The sequence below is a fragment of the Oryza glaberrima genome, chromosome 1, assembly GCF_000147395.1.
Source record: "Oryza glaberrima chromosome 1, OglaRS2, whole genome shotgun sequence".
Classification (NCBI taxonomy): Eukaryota; Viridiplantae; Streptophyta; class Magnoliopsida; order Poales; family Poaceae; genus Oryza; species Oryza glaberrima.
Window position 1 is genome coordinate 34,629,346 of NC_068326.1, and position 16,459 is coordinate 34,645,804.

The window sequence follows — 16,459 nt, forward strand, 5'->3', positions numbered from 1 at the left end:
CGTTAGATTTAGATTTGAAATCATTTTGAAATGTTTGATACGATTGTGATTAATTTTGTTGTGAAATCAACTGACAAAGTTTAATAAAAAAAATCCAAAAGGCCAAAAGGGGATAACCTCATAGATTGGGTTTGGATCTTTGGATTGCAGGAGAACAAGTTAGACAAACATTGTTACAGTAAGTTTAGTAGTAGAGCTAACTACAAACTATAAGCTAATACAAAAGTAGAATTAGAGCTAACATATATAATAAATTCCCCCAAAAAAATATAATAAACTAGCTACTTCCTCCATTTCACAATGTAAAACTTTCTAGCATTGCCCACATTTATGTTTGTCTAGATTCATTAACATCTATATGTATGTAAGCAATGCTAGAAAGATTTACATTGTGAAACGGAGGGAGTATAAAATTATTTCTAATCTTTTATCTCTTACTCCCTCCGTATTCATAAAGAAAGTCGTTTTGGACAACGACACGGTCTCCAAAACACAACTTTGACTTCTTATTTCTATAAAAATATTTATTAAAAAGTAATATATGTATACTTTTATGAAAGTATTTTTCAAGATAAATCTATTCATATAGATTTTACATTTTCAAACTCAACAACTTGAGAGTTATTCATGATTTATATTCCCAAGATTTGACTTAAACATTGTCCTAAACGACTTTCTTTACGACTACGGAGGAAAATCTCTCTCGCTTATATAATTAATGCATTTATCTAGGAATATGTATAGAGCTAGTTAACACTACTCATTTTTCCTTATTCGATTGCACATAAATATATAGTTAGCTTTACACCTACCATTAAAGTTGCTCTTACTCCCTCCGGTTCCATATTAATTGACGTTTTAGACAAGGTTGAGGTTAAACTTTTATAACTTTGACCATCAATAACTTTAAAAATAGGAGTACTTAGGTTACTCTCAAATATTTAGTGCACGAGATGGAGTGGTACCAGATTTTTTTTAGAAAGGTGAGTGCTACCAATGCTTCTTTTTATTGTGCCGAAAATTTCTGAAGATCGTGACACTGACCCATACTTGTTTCTTTATGTTATCGATATGTGTGCTCCACATTTTCGGCATGAGGGAGTTCTCGTTCAAGAGCAATTAATCTGATAAAAGAAATATATCTTCATATGTCAGCTATAAGTTGTACTTCGTAACTATAAAGGTCAGAGGGGGGCAGAGCCAGCCAATCAGCCATGGAGTCCGGCCGGCTACTTGCACATTCCGACGAGCCATCGTCCGCCGCCTCCAAACACGGCGACGGCCGCGGCGGCTGGCGCGCCGCGCTCTTCATCATCGGTAAACCTCGCCCATGCATGCGGCTGTCATTCTACTAACTTTTGCTGCGGCGTGATCGATCTGCACTGATCTGCAGCCGTCGGGTTCCTGGAGCGCGTCGGGTTCTACGGCGTGCAGGGCAACCTGATGATGTACCTGACGGGGCTGATGGGCATGTCCATGGCGGCTGCGGCCGCGGCGGCCAACGCCTGGGGCGGGACGGTGATGGTGCTGACGCTCGTCGGCGCGCTCGCCGCGGACTCGCACCTCGGCCGGTACCGCGCCGTCGTGGCCGCCGGCGTGCTCTACCTTCTGGTCAGTGCTCCGTCGCGCGTCGCCGCTCTGCACCTCCCTATTTCGATCCTCTCGGATACCCAAGCCTGTCATCTTCGTTAGTCATGTCATGATCATGGTCCGGTTCGCTTAAGTTGGAGGAGTAAACTACTCCCCTTTTTGGCAAGAAATTGGAGTATGAGCGTAGCGCTTAAGTCTGGTACATTGGTCCAGTCCAACAGCTGTAGGTGAAAGCTACTTCATTCATCTCAAAATAAATAAAACTAGAATGAAGTATGATACTAATTAATACAACGAATTTAGAGGGAGCAAACTAAATTTTTTTATTCGACATTTTCTAAGAAGAGATTGTAAGATAACCTCGGGATTAAAACCACACACCTTTTGCCACTGCATTATCAAGTACACCTCAATAAAACTGAATCTGAAACTTCTAGACAATAATTTTGAGATATAAAATCAACCTTGAATTTTGTAAGATAGTTTCTATAAGACTTTGTTTTACCTAAATTGAACAGATTTTTCAAGGTGATTGCCTCAACTTTTTTTTCCGTTCAAAAAAAAAAAAGGTGATTGTCATTGCCATTGGACACATCATCGCCATTTCTGACACTCCTTACCCAACTACAATGTCTGTTACAGAGCTTAGGGATGCTGACGGTCTCATCCACGCTGCAACCAAAGCACCCTCGCCCGGCGAGCTGCAACGGCGGAGCCACCGCCTGCCTGCCGCCGCTGTCTCCCACCTCCCGCCTCGCCTTCTTCTACGCCGCGCTCTACCTGCTGGCGCTGGCGCAGGGCTTCCACAAGCCCTGCTCCGAGGCCATCGGCGCCGACCAGTTCGCCGACGACGCCGACCCCGGCGCGAACGCATCGCGGAGCTCCTACTTCAACTGGTTCCACTTCTCCATAACCTGGGGCTACGCCGTCGCCACGACATTGCTGAGCTACGTCGAGGACAACGTCAGCTGGACCGTCGGGTTCGCCGTGTGCTGGGCCACGATGGTGTTGTACCTCGCCGTCTTCCTGCTCGGCACGGGGACGTACCGTGCCACTGCCGAGCGACCCATCGACGGCGCGCCGCTCGCGCGACTCGCCGAGACGTCCGCCGCGGCCGCGCGCGCGTGGACGAAGAGGGTGTTTTGCCGCAAGGATGCCATTTGCACAGAACGGTGAGCACGCGCGCACGGATGCAAATTGCAATCTTCGCGTGACATCAAATTTCTCTTAACGTTATTCGTGCAGGCTTCTATCCAAAGAAGTGGTGGATGGCAAGGGATTTCTCGTCAACGTGCTTCCAATCTGGATGACCAAGCCCAACGACGAGGAGAATACCCCCGCGTCGCTCTCGCGTGGGCGGCTCGGGGGGCGAAAACCCTAGCCGCCCGCGCCGCCACAACCCCGCCCCCTCCTCCTCCAAGCCGGTGGCGAGCTGGGAAGATGGTGGCGAGGCCTTTTAAGCTCGGAGGCCACTAACTCAGCGCGGGGAGGATGGGGCACAGCCGACGACGGCGACCTCAGCGGCCGGAGACGGAGACAGCAGGCCGGCGTGGGGAGGCGGCGGATCCGGCGCCTCTGAGGCCGGATCTGGCCGGTACGGCGGCGCGACAACGCGACGGCGAGGGCACGGTGGCCCGGGGCCTTGAGGGCTCGGCGGCAGAGCGGCTGCGGTGGTGGTTTCGCTGGCGTCACCGCGGCGGCCGGAGGGGCGTCGGCACTGTTGCGGCGGCCGAGACTGGGCGCCGGCGCGGGCGCCGCTGTAGGCGTATCTGGCCGGAGCAGCTCGCGGCCGCCATGGCTGCCGGACGGCGGCGGGACGCCCCGAGGCTGCCGCAGCCGGTGGCGTCGGCGGCGCCTCTCTCCTTGGCTTCCGCTGCCGGCGACGAGGAGGCGCAGTGGGCGGGCGGCTAGGACGCTTGACGGTGGTGGAGCTGGAGACCTCGAGCGGCGGCCGGTTTCGGCGTTGCAGGTCCGGTGTCAGTGCTCATGGGAGAAGCGGCTGTGCAAAGAGAGCTGGCGGCGGCGCGTCGTTTTTCTCGTTGCCGGTCAGCACCCTCTCCCTTCTTGAGCTTCTCCCCTTCTTTGTGGGGAGTTTCGGTTGGGTTGAGGCGGCTGCTGGTCAGCGGGGGAAGCTCAAGCGGCCGAAACGACGTTGTCCAGTCCCAGGTTCTCCTTTGGCCGAACATGACGAGGAGGCCGGCGGGCGGCGGGACGGAGGTGGCCTGGGCCAGCTCTCAGGGGAGGAGCGGTAGGATGCAACGAGCTGGCGGCAGGGTTCTGCGGCAAGTTCGGAAGTCGGCCGGTGGAGGGGTGTCGGTGCGGTCTTGGTGGAAGCCACGCGCTGCCAATGCTTGTGTGGTGGTTACTGAGTTGATGGGCGACAAACTACTTGAAAGGTTGCAGGGGTTCCAGGCGTAAGCCTCGCTTGGTGATCACCGGGCCAGCAGCGGCTACGCCTTCGGGTGTCGTAACCTTCTTGGGGGCGCTGTCGTGGGTACCTCTTCCCCTTTCTTGGCGAGTTCTCTCTGGGTGAAAACCACATTTTTCTTAGATGGGCGATGGCGGCGTCCTTGATGTCGTGACCTCCTTGGGGACATCGTTTTTTTGGAGTCTCGCCTTTGTGGTGTTGTTGTAGGCCGGGCGGCGATCGGCCACGCTTAGCGGGGTCGTTTTGGTGCTTGGTTTCATTTTTCAGTGGTTTGTGCTTGTGTGGTTAGCGTGTGGTGCCTCGTGCACGTCCGTCCTCGACAGATTCTGTCGTGTTTTCTTTGTAACTTTACTTCTTCTTAATATACTCGGATGGCCTCCTTCTTCCTTTCCCGGCGAAAAAAAAAATCTGGATGACCAGCATAGTGTTCGCCATCATCGCCTCGCAGGATATCACCCTGTTCACCAAGCAGGGCAGCACGATGAACCGGAACGTCGGCGGGGGCCTCGTCGTGCCGCCCGCCGCGCTGCAGTTCGCCATCAGCGTCACCATCGTCACGCTGTTGCCGGTCTACGACCGTGCCCTCGTGCCGCTCGCGAGGCGTCTCACAAGGCACCCCGCGGGCATCACCACGCTCCAGCGCGTCGGCGCCGGCATGGCCATGTCGGGCCTCGCCATGGCCGTGGCGGCGCTCGTCGAGGCCAAACGGCTCCGCGCCGCGAGCGACGCCGGGCTGGTCGACAGGCCAGACGCGACGGTGCCGATGAGCGTGTGGTGGCTGGTACCGCAATTCGTCCTCCTCGGCACATCGAAGGTGTTCGGCCTCATCGGCCTCGAGGAGTTCTTCTACGACCAGGTGCCCGTCGAGCTCCGTAGCGTCGGGCTCGCCGTGTCCCTGAGCGTGCTGGGCGTCGGGAGCTACGCCAGTGGCGTGCTCGTGTCGGCGATCGACTGGGTGACAAGGGGAGGAGGAGAGAGCTGGTTCTCCGATAACCTCAACCGCGCGCACCTCGACTACTTCTACTGGATCCTTGCCGCACTTGCCGCATTGGAGGTCGCCATTTTCGTGTACATTGCAAAGCGATATGTCTACAAGAACAAAGGCGAGCAATAATTCTTTTGAATTTTATAAATCTGGAAAATGGTTGGTATGGAGAAGATGTATAGCGGTGTGGTGTGAACAGGGTTTACCTTATTGTCACACCTCGATCCGGCACCGCCGTACAACGGCACCCGACAGGAACGTGTTGTAGGAAAAACAGTGCGAACCGCTTCCTACGAAACCGCGATCCCAGTACCATTCTCAGGATATAGCGCTGGTGATAAATATAAATCATTGTAATGCTTAAAATAAATAGAGAACTTATTTATCTTAATTTAGATTGCAGCTCAGAACAGCACGAGAATGCAATTGGCGACACAGACGAGGCAAACACCAACAGTAGCGGAACCAACGGACTAACACCCAACACCACATGCGACGGCTGGGAACCAGGACGAAACCCTATTATTCACTTCACTTCATCTTTTCTTCAAGACGGAATATATATATATATATATATATATATATATATATATTAAATTTGTTTGGTGCTCCATGGTGCCCGGGCACCATTGTTGAAATTTAGTATATACCCAATTCAAATGAGTATGAAACTTTTTCAATTACTTAGGACTAAGTAATTGAAAAAGTTTCATACTCATTTGAATTGGGTATATATATATATATATATATATAATTGAAATGTGTTTTGTACTAAGTTACTTTAGTCAAACTTTAACTTTTAATCTGAAATATGTCACTTTGCCTTTAACTTAGGTGGAATGTCAAACTTCTATGAACTTTTTTTTACAGTTATCCCAATAATAAAATTTGCATATATTGTCACGTGTCACGTGTTAGTTTGTTCAGGAACGGGTTATAGCAACTAGCAACCGCCATCAAAGTGCTCCCTCCGTTTCAGATTATAAGTCGTTTTAACTTTAGACATATATAAATTCATAGACAAATATATAGTAATGAGAGTAACGTGTGCGCTAGGGCATTTAAATATTTGCCACTTTTAGATATGGCAATTAAATACGGTGGCAAATAGTTAATTGCAACATCTAAAAGTGGCAATTAGTTAAATATCTCAGATCGTTTACTTTATTTTTGAAACTCCGTTAGATCGTTTACTGAGAAGAGGAAAAAATATCTGAACGGGACGGCGACCGAGCCACCATGGACGCGGCGGCAGAGCCCCTCCTGCCGCCGCCGGCTTCCGCGGTGGACCACCTCGGCCGTCCGGCCTCCCGCCGCACCTCCGGCCGGTGGCTCGCCGCCCTCTTCATCATCGGTACCTCCAAAAAACTCCCCCCGAGAAACCAGGGCGGCGGCGGCGGCGGCGAGTCAACGAGCAAGCGCCGCCGCGCTCTCACCGCACTCTCTCTCTCTCTCTCTCCCGAACTAATCCGCGTGCAGTTGCCGTCGGTCGCCATCGCAGGCGTGGAGATCTCGGAGCGGTTCGCCTTCGGCGGCATCTCCGGGAACCTGATCACCTACCTGACCGGCCCGCTGGGGCAGTCCACGGCGTCCGCCGCCGCCGCCATCAACGCGTGGAACGGAGCCGCGCTGCTGCTCCCGCTGCTCGGCGCCGCCGTCGCCGACTCCTGGCTCGGCCGCTACCGCACCATCATCTGCGCCTCCCTCCTCTACATCCTGGTATGTGCAGTGCAGTGCTCTCGCTGTCGGCTGTTCTTGTGTGGCTTACTCAACTGCCACTTTTATGATGAACCTGTGACAATGCTGAACATATGCTACTCTGATTCTGTGAGTTCACCTGGAATTTTCAGAGTAATTAGCTCTGCTAACAATGATTTTTCCTGATATAGTTTCTACTTTCTCCGGGTAAAGGATTAACCATAGGGGCAAGTTTGATGTGTTTAGATCTGAAGCACGGAGGAATTTCAGGCAATAATTCAGCTAAATATTGTCCTTTCCATCCACATGATATATGGCTATCACCATCATAATGGGCATACTATGCAATTATGCATCACTGTGATAAAATGATACTATTCAGTTTCTGTGTAAGACAATGATATTGTGGAGTTTCTTGGATGTTTTTTATTATGTAGATTTCTCACTGAATTGTATCCACAATATAGGGGCTTGGCATGCTCACGCTATCACCAGTTCTTGTACCTCATCAACAAGCAGAATCTGGAGATAATGCAGATAATAATGCATCCTCCAGTATGGACATTCATGTAGCTTTCTTCTACTTGTCCCTGTATATCGTGGCCTTTGCTCAAGGTGGCCACAAACCTTGTGTCCAAGCATTTGGGGCCGACCAATTTGATGAGAATGACCCTGAAGAATGTGCCTCAAGGAGCTCATTTTTCAATTGGTGGTACTTTGGGATATATGGCGGCAATGTCATTACAGTTTCAATCTTGAATTACATTCAAGATAACATAGGCTGGCAGCTTGGGTTTGGAATCCCTTGCATTGCCATGTCTCTTTCTCTTGCAGTATTCTTGCTTGGGACCAAGAGTTACCGCTTCTATCCTCTAAGAAGTAACACAAGCCTATTCGACCAGGTTGGGAAATCGCTTCTAGCAAAGATACGATGGTGGTGCGCATCATGGTGTTCAAAGTATGTATGCAATGAAACCACCTGCAGAGCCCATCCGTTGCAAACTACAACCTTACTTGCTCGTTCTTCCTCTGGCATGCAGATCATCAGGGGATCTTCACTGCACCCAAGCATCATCATCCCAGGGAGATCACGATGATGCAGAAAAGGCATGCTTTCCTGATGAAGCCACCGCTGTGCTTAAATTGTTCCCAATAGGGGCAACCTGCCTGATTTACGCAATTGTTTTTGCCCAGTGGATAACACTGTTCACTAAGCAAGCAAGCACACTAGACAGGTGGATAGGTAAAGTACAGATACCAGCTGCTGCCCTACAAAGCTTGATCAGTGTGTCGATCGTCATCTCTGTTCCTATATATGATCGAATCCTTGTTCCACTTACTAGGAGGTACTCAAAGAACCCTCGCGGTATCACAACGTTGCAAAGGATTGGAATTGGATTGATTATCTCAGTAATTCTGATGGTTGTCGCTGCCCTTGTGGAGACAAGAAGGCTCATGGTAGCAAGAGATTTTGGCCTGGTGAACAATCCTGAAGCCACAATCCCCATGAGCTTCTGGTGGGTGGTCCCTCAGTTCATCCTGACTGGTTTGGCTGATATGTTCACAATGGTTGGCCTGCAAGAATTCTTCTATGACCAAGTACCAGATGGTTTGCGCAGTTTGGGCCTTGCTTTGTACCTGAGCATATTTGGGATTGGGAGCTTCATCAGCAGCTTTCTTGTGTATGCAATTGACAAGGTGACCAGCATGACTGGGGATAGCTGGTTCTCGGACAATCTGAACCGAGGTCATCTTGATTACTTCTACTGGCTATTGGCTGTGCTCAGTGTTCTTGGTTTAGCTGCTTATCTACACTTTTCGCGAGTGTATGTCCACAAGAAGGGCATCTCAGTACAGTGAGGATGTGTCAAAAGATGCTGAAAATGCATTGGCTATCATATGTTGGTTGTTGGCATATCACTTTCGAAGACCTTCAGGCGGTAAAAGGCTTGCAGCTTGCTTATGCTGCTGTAGTAGTGCTGTACAGTGCCTTCAAGAGTGAATGCCCGTACGATGCTTTTCTGTTGCTGCTTGAAGCCTTGAACGATTCGCATGGAGAAGGAGATCTAGCCTAGGTGCCACAGCAAGTAAAAATTGTTGTGGAGAAATGTTGATTTTCTTTTTTCAGGGGTGGTTGTACAATTTGTGGACTGTGAAAGTTATGGCAGTTATAAATAATATTAAAAAGCATCAATGTGACAGTTTTGCAAAATTTCCAGCAGTATAGTTGTGTACTATGGTGATTTTTTCTTTCGCATTTTGGTGCCTTGTCCTCATCGCCTCGACGCCCGTGCGATCGCGACGTATATTTGCACGCGTCCGTCGATGATTTGAAGGTGAGAGATGCTACCACCATTTTTCCCTTTCCCTTCAAATGGCTGGCGTTTGATACTACAAGGATATCATATCAATATATATATATTATCATCTCTTTCGGCTGGTTATGTTTGTGTTGCACGCACGCTAATTGAAAAATCACACTCAAAACGGTTGGGAGGTTAGCAGCCATGGCAATGGAGGCGGAGGCTCTCCTGCCGGAGCCGGAGCCGGAGTCGCCGCCGCTGCTCGCCGTCGACCACCTCGGCGGCCCGGCCTCCCGCGGCAGCTCCGGCCGGTGGCCCGCCGCGTTCTTCCTCATCGGTACGTACGTTCGCCGCCGCCTTATCCTTTTTTTTTTGAAAAAGAAAAGAAGAGAAAAAAAAAGTAGCATGTAACGAGGCGTGTTGTGTTGTGAGGTGCAGGAGCGGAGGTAGGCGAGAGGTTCGCATACTCGGGCATCATGGGGAACCTGGTGATCTACCTGACCGGGCCGCTCCGGCAGCCGACGGCGGCGGCGGCGGCGGCGGTGAACGTGTGGATGGGCACCTCGATGCTGCTGCCGCTGCTCGGCTCGGCCGTCGCCGACTCATGGCTCGGCCGCTACCGCACCATCGTCTGCGCCTCCCTCCTCTACATCTTGGTACGTGTACCATGACTATCCTCATTTTTTTTTCGTTTATATGCTTATACTTATATTATAAACTAAAATTTAAAATTTTCAACTTTAAATTTAGAGTTGATTTTGTGGTTTTTTCATCGTAGTTTGTTTTTTTAGCATTTGCTTTTAAATCGCTAAAAAAACACGTATATAAAAATTTTATTCACAGATTATTTTTCGTTTGCAAATATGTCGTTTGGTTTTTTCCCTGAATAAGCCAAACAAGTACGTAAATATGTATAATCTTAGAACGTGTTCACTTTTGATGCCATTTTAACCTTACCAAATTTTAGTAAAGTTACAAAAAAAAATGCCTACATTTAGTTTGCTATCAAATTTTGGTAACTATATAAGAAATTCTACCAAAATTTTAGCAAGTTGTCAAAATTTTAGCAACTATGCCACCAAAATTTGGTAAGGTTTTTTTTGGTATCAAAATAAACAGGCCCTTATTTTGCTTGTATATATAGACCATAGTAGAGTGGACAGTGATACTACTTATTAATTACTGGTAGATTATTTGCATCAAAATATGATTTTTTCCAACAACTTTATATACGTAGACCACTTATTTTAAGCTATTTGTTCGGTTTATAACATACTAAGTCGTGCATAAAGTACTATTTATGTTTTACTATCTCTTAACAACAAAACTATTAATTATAAAAAATTTTCAAATAAAACGTACGATCAAAGTTGGACACGGAAACTCATAGTTGCACTTAAAATGAGAAGGAGGGTGTATAATATTTGGTTCTTCTTTATTTAAGTAGATCATCAATCAACATTTCATCTGAAAAGAACAGCACCCTACCACTAGCACAGACGTGTATTGTGACGTTTCAGAGAGGGACTACACGAGTAGCTGTCAGTTTCACGGCGAACGAATGGATTGGTGAAATCCGCAGAAACAAAAAAGAACCCGGCAAAAGTGCAACTAGAAAATACAGTTTTCCCTTTATAGGTAAAAAGGAGATACTAGCATTTTGATTTGTGAGTCGCTGTCGCAAACAAGAGTTCGAAGTACTCAGATTCTACCATGTCGCATTATCTCATCCAGCAGCTTACAAATTACTATCCTGGCTTGGTTTGGAGCCTGATTTTTTTTTCTTACTGTTTTTGCAGGGGCTGGGCATGATCACTGTCTCGTCGGTTCTTGCACTGGAAGAGTCATCCGAGAGCTCAAATCTAGCTGCTCATGTGGCTTTCTTCTACTTCTCACTCTACGTGGTGGCGTTTGCTCAGGGCGGACACAAGCCTTGCGCGCAGGCGTTGGGTGCAGACCAGTTCGACGAGAACGACCCCGGCGAGCTCGCCTCCAGGAGCTCCTTCTTCAACTGGTGGTTCTTCGCCTCCTACGGCGGCAACACTGTCACTGTTCCCATCTTGAATTATGTCCAGGAAAGCGTAAGCTGGCAGCTTGGCTTCGCAATCCCATGCATCGCCATGGCCGTTTCTCTTGCCATCTTCTTGATCGGGACAAGGAGTTATCGCTTCTACCCTCCGAAGAGTAAGGGAAACCCATTCGGAGAGGTCGCCGAGTGGATTCGACGTTGGATCGCATCGTCCTGTTCGAAGTAAGGTTACTACTGAAAGTCTGAAACTTCCCATTGAGTCATTTTGGAACTAACATTTCCTGCAGATTGCCTGACAGTTCTGATGAGTTGCTACCGTCATCATCGTCTGAGGGGGATGTCAGCAATTCAAGCAGTGAATTCGTCCCTAATGAAGCTGCAGAGCTGGTCAAGTTGTTTCCAATATGGGCTTCCAGCCTGATATATGCTGCTGTGATGGCACAGTGCATCACTTTCTTTACAAAGCAAGCAAGCACACTGGACAGAAGGGTAGGCAGCTTAGTGCTGCCAGCTGCTTCAAACGGGGCATTGTTCAATGCTACAATCATGGTCTTCCTCCCAATCTATGACAGAATCTTTATCCCAGTGGCCAGAAGATACACCAAGAACCCTAGCGGTATCACGACGCTGCAGAGGATCGGCGTCGGGTTGGTTCTCTCGATCATCACGATGATCGTTGCTGCAATGGTTGAGATGAGGAGGCTCAGGATAGCAAGAGATTTCGGCCTTGTGGACAAACCTGAAGCTGTTGTTCCTATGAGCTTCTTGTGGATTGTTCCGCAGAACATTCTGGCTGCAATTTCTGATATGTTTGCTGTGATTGGATTGCAAGAGTTCTTCTACGGTGAGGCACCGGAGAGTCTGCGAAGCTTTTCCATGGCTCTGTTCTTGAGCATAATTGGAGTTGGGAACTTCATCAGTAGTTTCATTGTATATGCCATTGACAGGGTGACCAGTAGCTTTGGAGACAGCTGGTTCTCTAACAATCCAAACAGAGGGCATGTCGATTACTTCTACTTGCTTATTACCGTGCTCAATGCTTTGTCCCTGGCCTGTTTCTTATACTTTGCTAAAATGTATGAACATAGGAAAAAGGTCATCTCAGTGCAGTGACATTGTGTGCAGCCTACATATTTGTAGCTCCACTGATAAGGTCACCTTCACAATCTGATCCAGTCTCAAGAATGTAACATGGTAAAGCTGTATCTGGTATAATGTATGTTCCAGTTTCACTTCCTTCATTGATACGTCCTAACTATACTTTGTAAGAAATTATGTGACCCAGCTGCAAATGCAAATGAAATGTTCCTTAATTTCATGTTTTGTCTCAGGATCACAGATCGATAAAGTTTTTTTTTCTTTAACCGTTTCTTATTTTTCTCATCTTTATTTGGGTTTGATTTCTTTGCGCTATGCATTTACTTACTCCAGTTCCCTCAAAAGTCCAACTTTTCTACCACGCTGATAAGGAGCTAAAAAATCGACTACCGTAATACCAGTTTCAAAGATGGATAATTTCATATCTAACTCCATAAAGACATAGAGCATATATATATATATATATATATATATATATGAATAGGGAATGTTGCACTAGTATCTACATGGCCTAAATTGTCAACAGTCTCCCACTATGCAACCTTCTTAATTTGATTCATAACTATATATTTTTGTAGGGACATAACAACTATATTTTGTGGAGGAATTGATAACAGCAAAAGTGAACTATATTTTGTGGAGGAATTAATAGCAGCAAAAGTGTGATTTGTAATTGTTTGAATGATTGATATCTCCCCTTACATCCTTTCTGAATCACATTGATATCCTCAACCTAGCTTTTTGTGTGTTTGCGTATCTCCCAATTTATCCATCTTTGATAGCTAATTCAAGGCTGATCTTTCCAAATATTATTAGCTGTGTCTAACTATGCAAATTACCAGCAGCATCTCAAGACGCGGTTCTTGACTGATTCACAAGCCTGTAAGCCTGTCCTTAACGTGACTGCATCTCATGCTTATTATAACTTTGTGTTTAGGGACAACAGCACGTATGCAGCTGAAGACTTAGTGGTCTGGAACTCCAATGTACCTGTATTCTTGTACAGTTAGATTGCTTCTGAATACTTTTCATATATATGATTTTTATTTTTTTTCATTTGTCTGGCAAAGGCAGGAAAGCCTGCACATATTTGTCTGTTATTATAACCATTTTCTGACAACTCAAAAGTTCTGGAGACCCATTTTGCTCATTGTTATGATTTTGCTGCCAGATTAAATGTATCCATAAAAAAACAAATATTTTCCTTTCCTTGCTTCATTCCAGCTGCCAACCTTCATAAAATCCTAACAAATACAATCTTCTCATGGATGTTCCTGACGCCATACTAGAGAAATAGAATGGGAGGTGATGGACCTGTTGCTTACTCCAAATCCTTCCATTGAGAACATCCAAGGAGGGTATCAACATCATCATCATCACCTCCCATCATAACATCTTGAGGTAAGTAAATTCATCGATAATCATATCGGACAAAACATATCATAATTATCTGGCTGATACATATTCTTTCAGCAATGGAACTGTTGTGAAACCAGAGCTCATTGCTAACCTTTGCTTGTTGTCTTCTGTTTCCAGTGGGATTCTGGTTGTGAACAACATCTACCAATGGCGTACAAGATGAAAGGGGTTTTCAAGGGCCTCAAGGTCATCTCTCAGATCTTCGGTATGTGACCATCAAGTAGATTTTACTTTCTTTTCTACAATGTTACACAAGGCATGAATAGTCAGTTCATTTGATTTGCACAACCTAATTTCTTTCTTGATCTTGCTTAAACCATCTTGCAGTGGTGAAGGAACACCAAATGGAGATTGGTTATCCAACCGACGTCAAGCATGTCACGCACATAGGTTGGGATAGCCCGACAGGGAGTGCGGCTTCTCCTAGCTGGGTACCTGACATAATAGAACAATGTTAATTACAATTATGTTTTGACAACTTAACTACACTGGCCACAATTTTGCAAGCTGAATCATCTGAAAAATACTTGTAGATGAATGACATGAAGGGGTCGCCTGACTATTCGTCTTTGAACAATTTTGGACCATCTACAGGAACGTCCTGGACTTCTCAAGGTGATCTCTTGTTCTTCATTTCTTGACTTCTTTCACCAGGTGCAATTAATGTTTAGTTCGTTGGTATGTCACCTGCATCTGTTCTCTCTAGGCAACAAGATTCTTCTCTAGTTTATTTTAGTGGCATGTACTCGTATTTGAGAGGGAATTAAACACGCCATTGATTATCCTAGGAAATAGCCATATAGGAATACTGTAGGAATACACTCATGCTGCCATGTTCAGCAATCTTCTGTTGGTTGAAGAATCATGATCTGATACTAAAGTCTCAGGGGAACAAGGATGCAATTAATAGAAATCTTCTGCTGGTTCAAGAATCATGATGCGATACTACTTTCAGGGAGACAAGATGCAATTAAGCAATTCAACATCTTTCAACAACCAACAGAATTATCTGTTTGTTGGTCGATCTTAGATACAATCATGCAATGATTACTAAAAAAAGCAATGATTACTAAAAAAAATTAGGTGTCACATTTACACAGCCTAAATAGATCTTTTGGAGTTAGGAGTACCAATCATGAACTTTTTTCTTTTTTGTTTCTGTTGTCAAGTCAATATTGGTGTCAGAAGTTAATATTTTCGTCCAAGGTGAAAGCTGTAGCAAAGACCTCAAGCTAATTTTATCTACACCAGCAATGCAAAAACTATGTAGTGTTGAAGAATTTTTATTAAAAAAACACTAATTGACTCCAAACAAAGCAAGTTTATTCATATCATGCTAGTACATGGCATATCAAGACGTGCTTTGCACGATAAACGAAAAACTTCTGCAGAACTCTAGTGTGCCGGACATTTGACAGTAACATATTACCTAGTACAAAGTTCTATTCTGCGAGGAAGTCCACCCAGTTCGTACAGGAAAAAGAGATATTGAAAAGCTGATGCGAAATGGGAATAGTTTAACTAACTAGTGGACTTATGAATGCATCAGGGATTAAAATATAACATTAATTTAATCCGCTTAGTAGTCTTCATCAAAATACTGCTGACTTGCAAACCAACATATCAACCCAATCCATTACAGCAATTTGTTTTTGCTTCAATGAACCCAAAGACATACGAGAGGATGATATGTTTGAAATGCATATGTAAACACAAATGTCGTCGAATGCAAGAAAAATTTCTAAAAAGTACCAGATATTAATTATACTACATCATTATATGTTTACTGATTTGCGACAGTTTGTTCGACAGATTTCGATCACCCTCAAGATATATCACCCTTCGGTTTATATGTCGAAAATGCTGGTAAGGAAGCAAATCCACCACATCCCGACATACCAAAGCCGCCCAGGAAGAGCAGAAGGAAGAAATCCAAGAACAATTCACCGACGGCTTCGTCGAGATCATCAAGATCAAGATCCAAGCGCTCGTTCTCCTCCACTGCTGACACTGTCGTTGACAACAGCATCCAAAATGAAGTCCGGATTGTATAGACTGCCATTTTACCTTTTTTATAAAAAAAATTACTTCTCGCGTCATTCATAATTTTAATTAGGAACACACAAGAACGGTTTAATTCACGATTGATTTAAAAGTTCAGCTGAATGTTGCAGCAACTTGAGAGGAGAGATTCAAGGAAAGACTGTTACCTTGTGCAGTGGTGTGTGCTTCCCGCTGGGATCTGATGATATCTCCTCCCTCCCGCTCCGGCCGCCGGCGACGATGGGGGCAGCCGTGGGCAAAGCTCAGTGGGTTATTGGAAAGCTAGCGTGATATCTTGAATTCACTGGCATAGTAACGCTGGCGATGTGGCCACGGGGGACGGCGGGGCAGCCGTCACCGTCGTCGTCGGCGAACGAGGCAGAGGAGGTTGGGGGGAGAGAGCGAGATCTAATTCGAGTATAGGTTCTACCATTACATCAAATGTGAGAACCACTTATCAGTGATTGTAATAATAATGTCATTAAGGTAAAGGATCCTCACCCGGTTCTGAAACACTGAATAACCAAGTAAAATCCAATCAGTATTATCTGCAGTACTATTTTCAACCAAACTAAACTTTGGCATTGTCAAATTTTTAGCAAGATAACAATCTGAACATATTCAAAATACTTTACCATAACTTACCTTATCCCTACCCCCCAAGATTTAGTGATTTTTCTTAAGAAGTTGTTCACGTAACACCATACTTACAAGAATATTTAGCAAGGTAACAAACCAAACAACACTACATGTTTCTGCCTTACCAAACAACATTACTAAAGTTGACAAAATTTAGTATGGTTAACTTTGACATCAAACTGAACAAGCCCTCAATAAAAATTGCACTCAGCAAATCACTACTTCAC

At 45.8% G+C, this 16,459-nt stretch overlaps 3 protein-coding genes across 3 annotated transcripts; all 3 read left to right on the forward strand.

Annotated features, from left to right (window-relative positions):
* Positions 1-1,214: 1,214 nt before the first annotated feature.
* LOC127757904 (uncharacterized) lies at positions 1,215-8,913 on the forward strand. The gene is made up of 9 exons (XM_052283525.1): positions 1,215-1,317; positions 1,394-1,611; positions 2,233-2,762; positions 2,836-2,904; positions 4,439-5,125; positions 6,189-6,357; positions 6,483-6,722; positions 7,169-7,659; positions 7,742-8,913. The coding sequence occupies exons 1-9, from the start codon at positions 1,215-1,217 to the stop codon at positions 8,559-8,561; spliced, it is 3,327 nt and encodes a 1,108-aa protein (XP_052139485.1). The 3' UTR covers positions 8,562-8,913.
* Positions 8,914-9,074: 161 nt separating this feature from the next.
* Positions 9,075-12,351, forward strand: LOC127766454 (protein NRT1/ PTR FAMILY 5.10-like). The gene is made up of 4 exons (XM_052291493.1): positions 9,075-9,341; positions 9,443-9,660; positions 10,804-11,255; positions 11,321-12,351. The coding sequence occupies exons 1-4, from the start codon at positions 9,209-9,211 to the stop codon at positions 12,144-12,146; spliced, it is 1,629 nt and encodes a 542-aa protein (XP_052147453.1). The 5' UTR covers positions 9,075-9,208; the 3' UTR covers positions 12,147-12,351.
* Positions 12,352-13,697: 1,346 nt separating this feature from the next.
* LOC127760548 (CRIB domain-containing protein RIC10-like) lies at positions 13,698-15,639 on the forward strand. Its single transcript, XM_052284830.1, has 4 exons — positions 13,698-13,755; positions 13,878-13,981; positions 14,084-14,165; positions 15,363-15,639. The coding sequence occupies exons 1-4, from the start codon at positions 13,698-13,700 to the stop codon at positions 15,602-15,604; spliced, it is 486 nt and encodes a 161-aa protein (XP_052140790.1). The 3' UTR covers positions 15,605-15,639.
* The last annotated feature ends 820 nt before the right edge of the window (positions 15,640-16,459 follow it).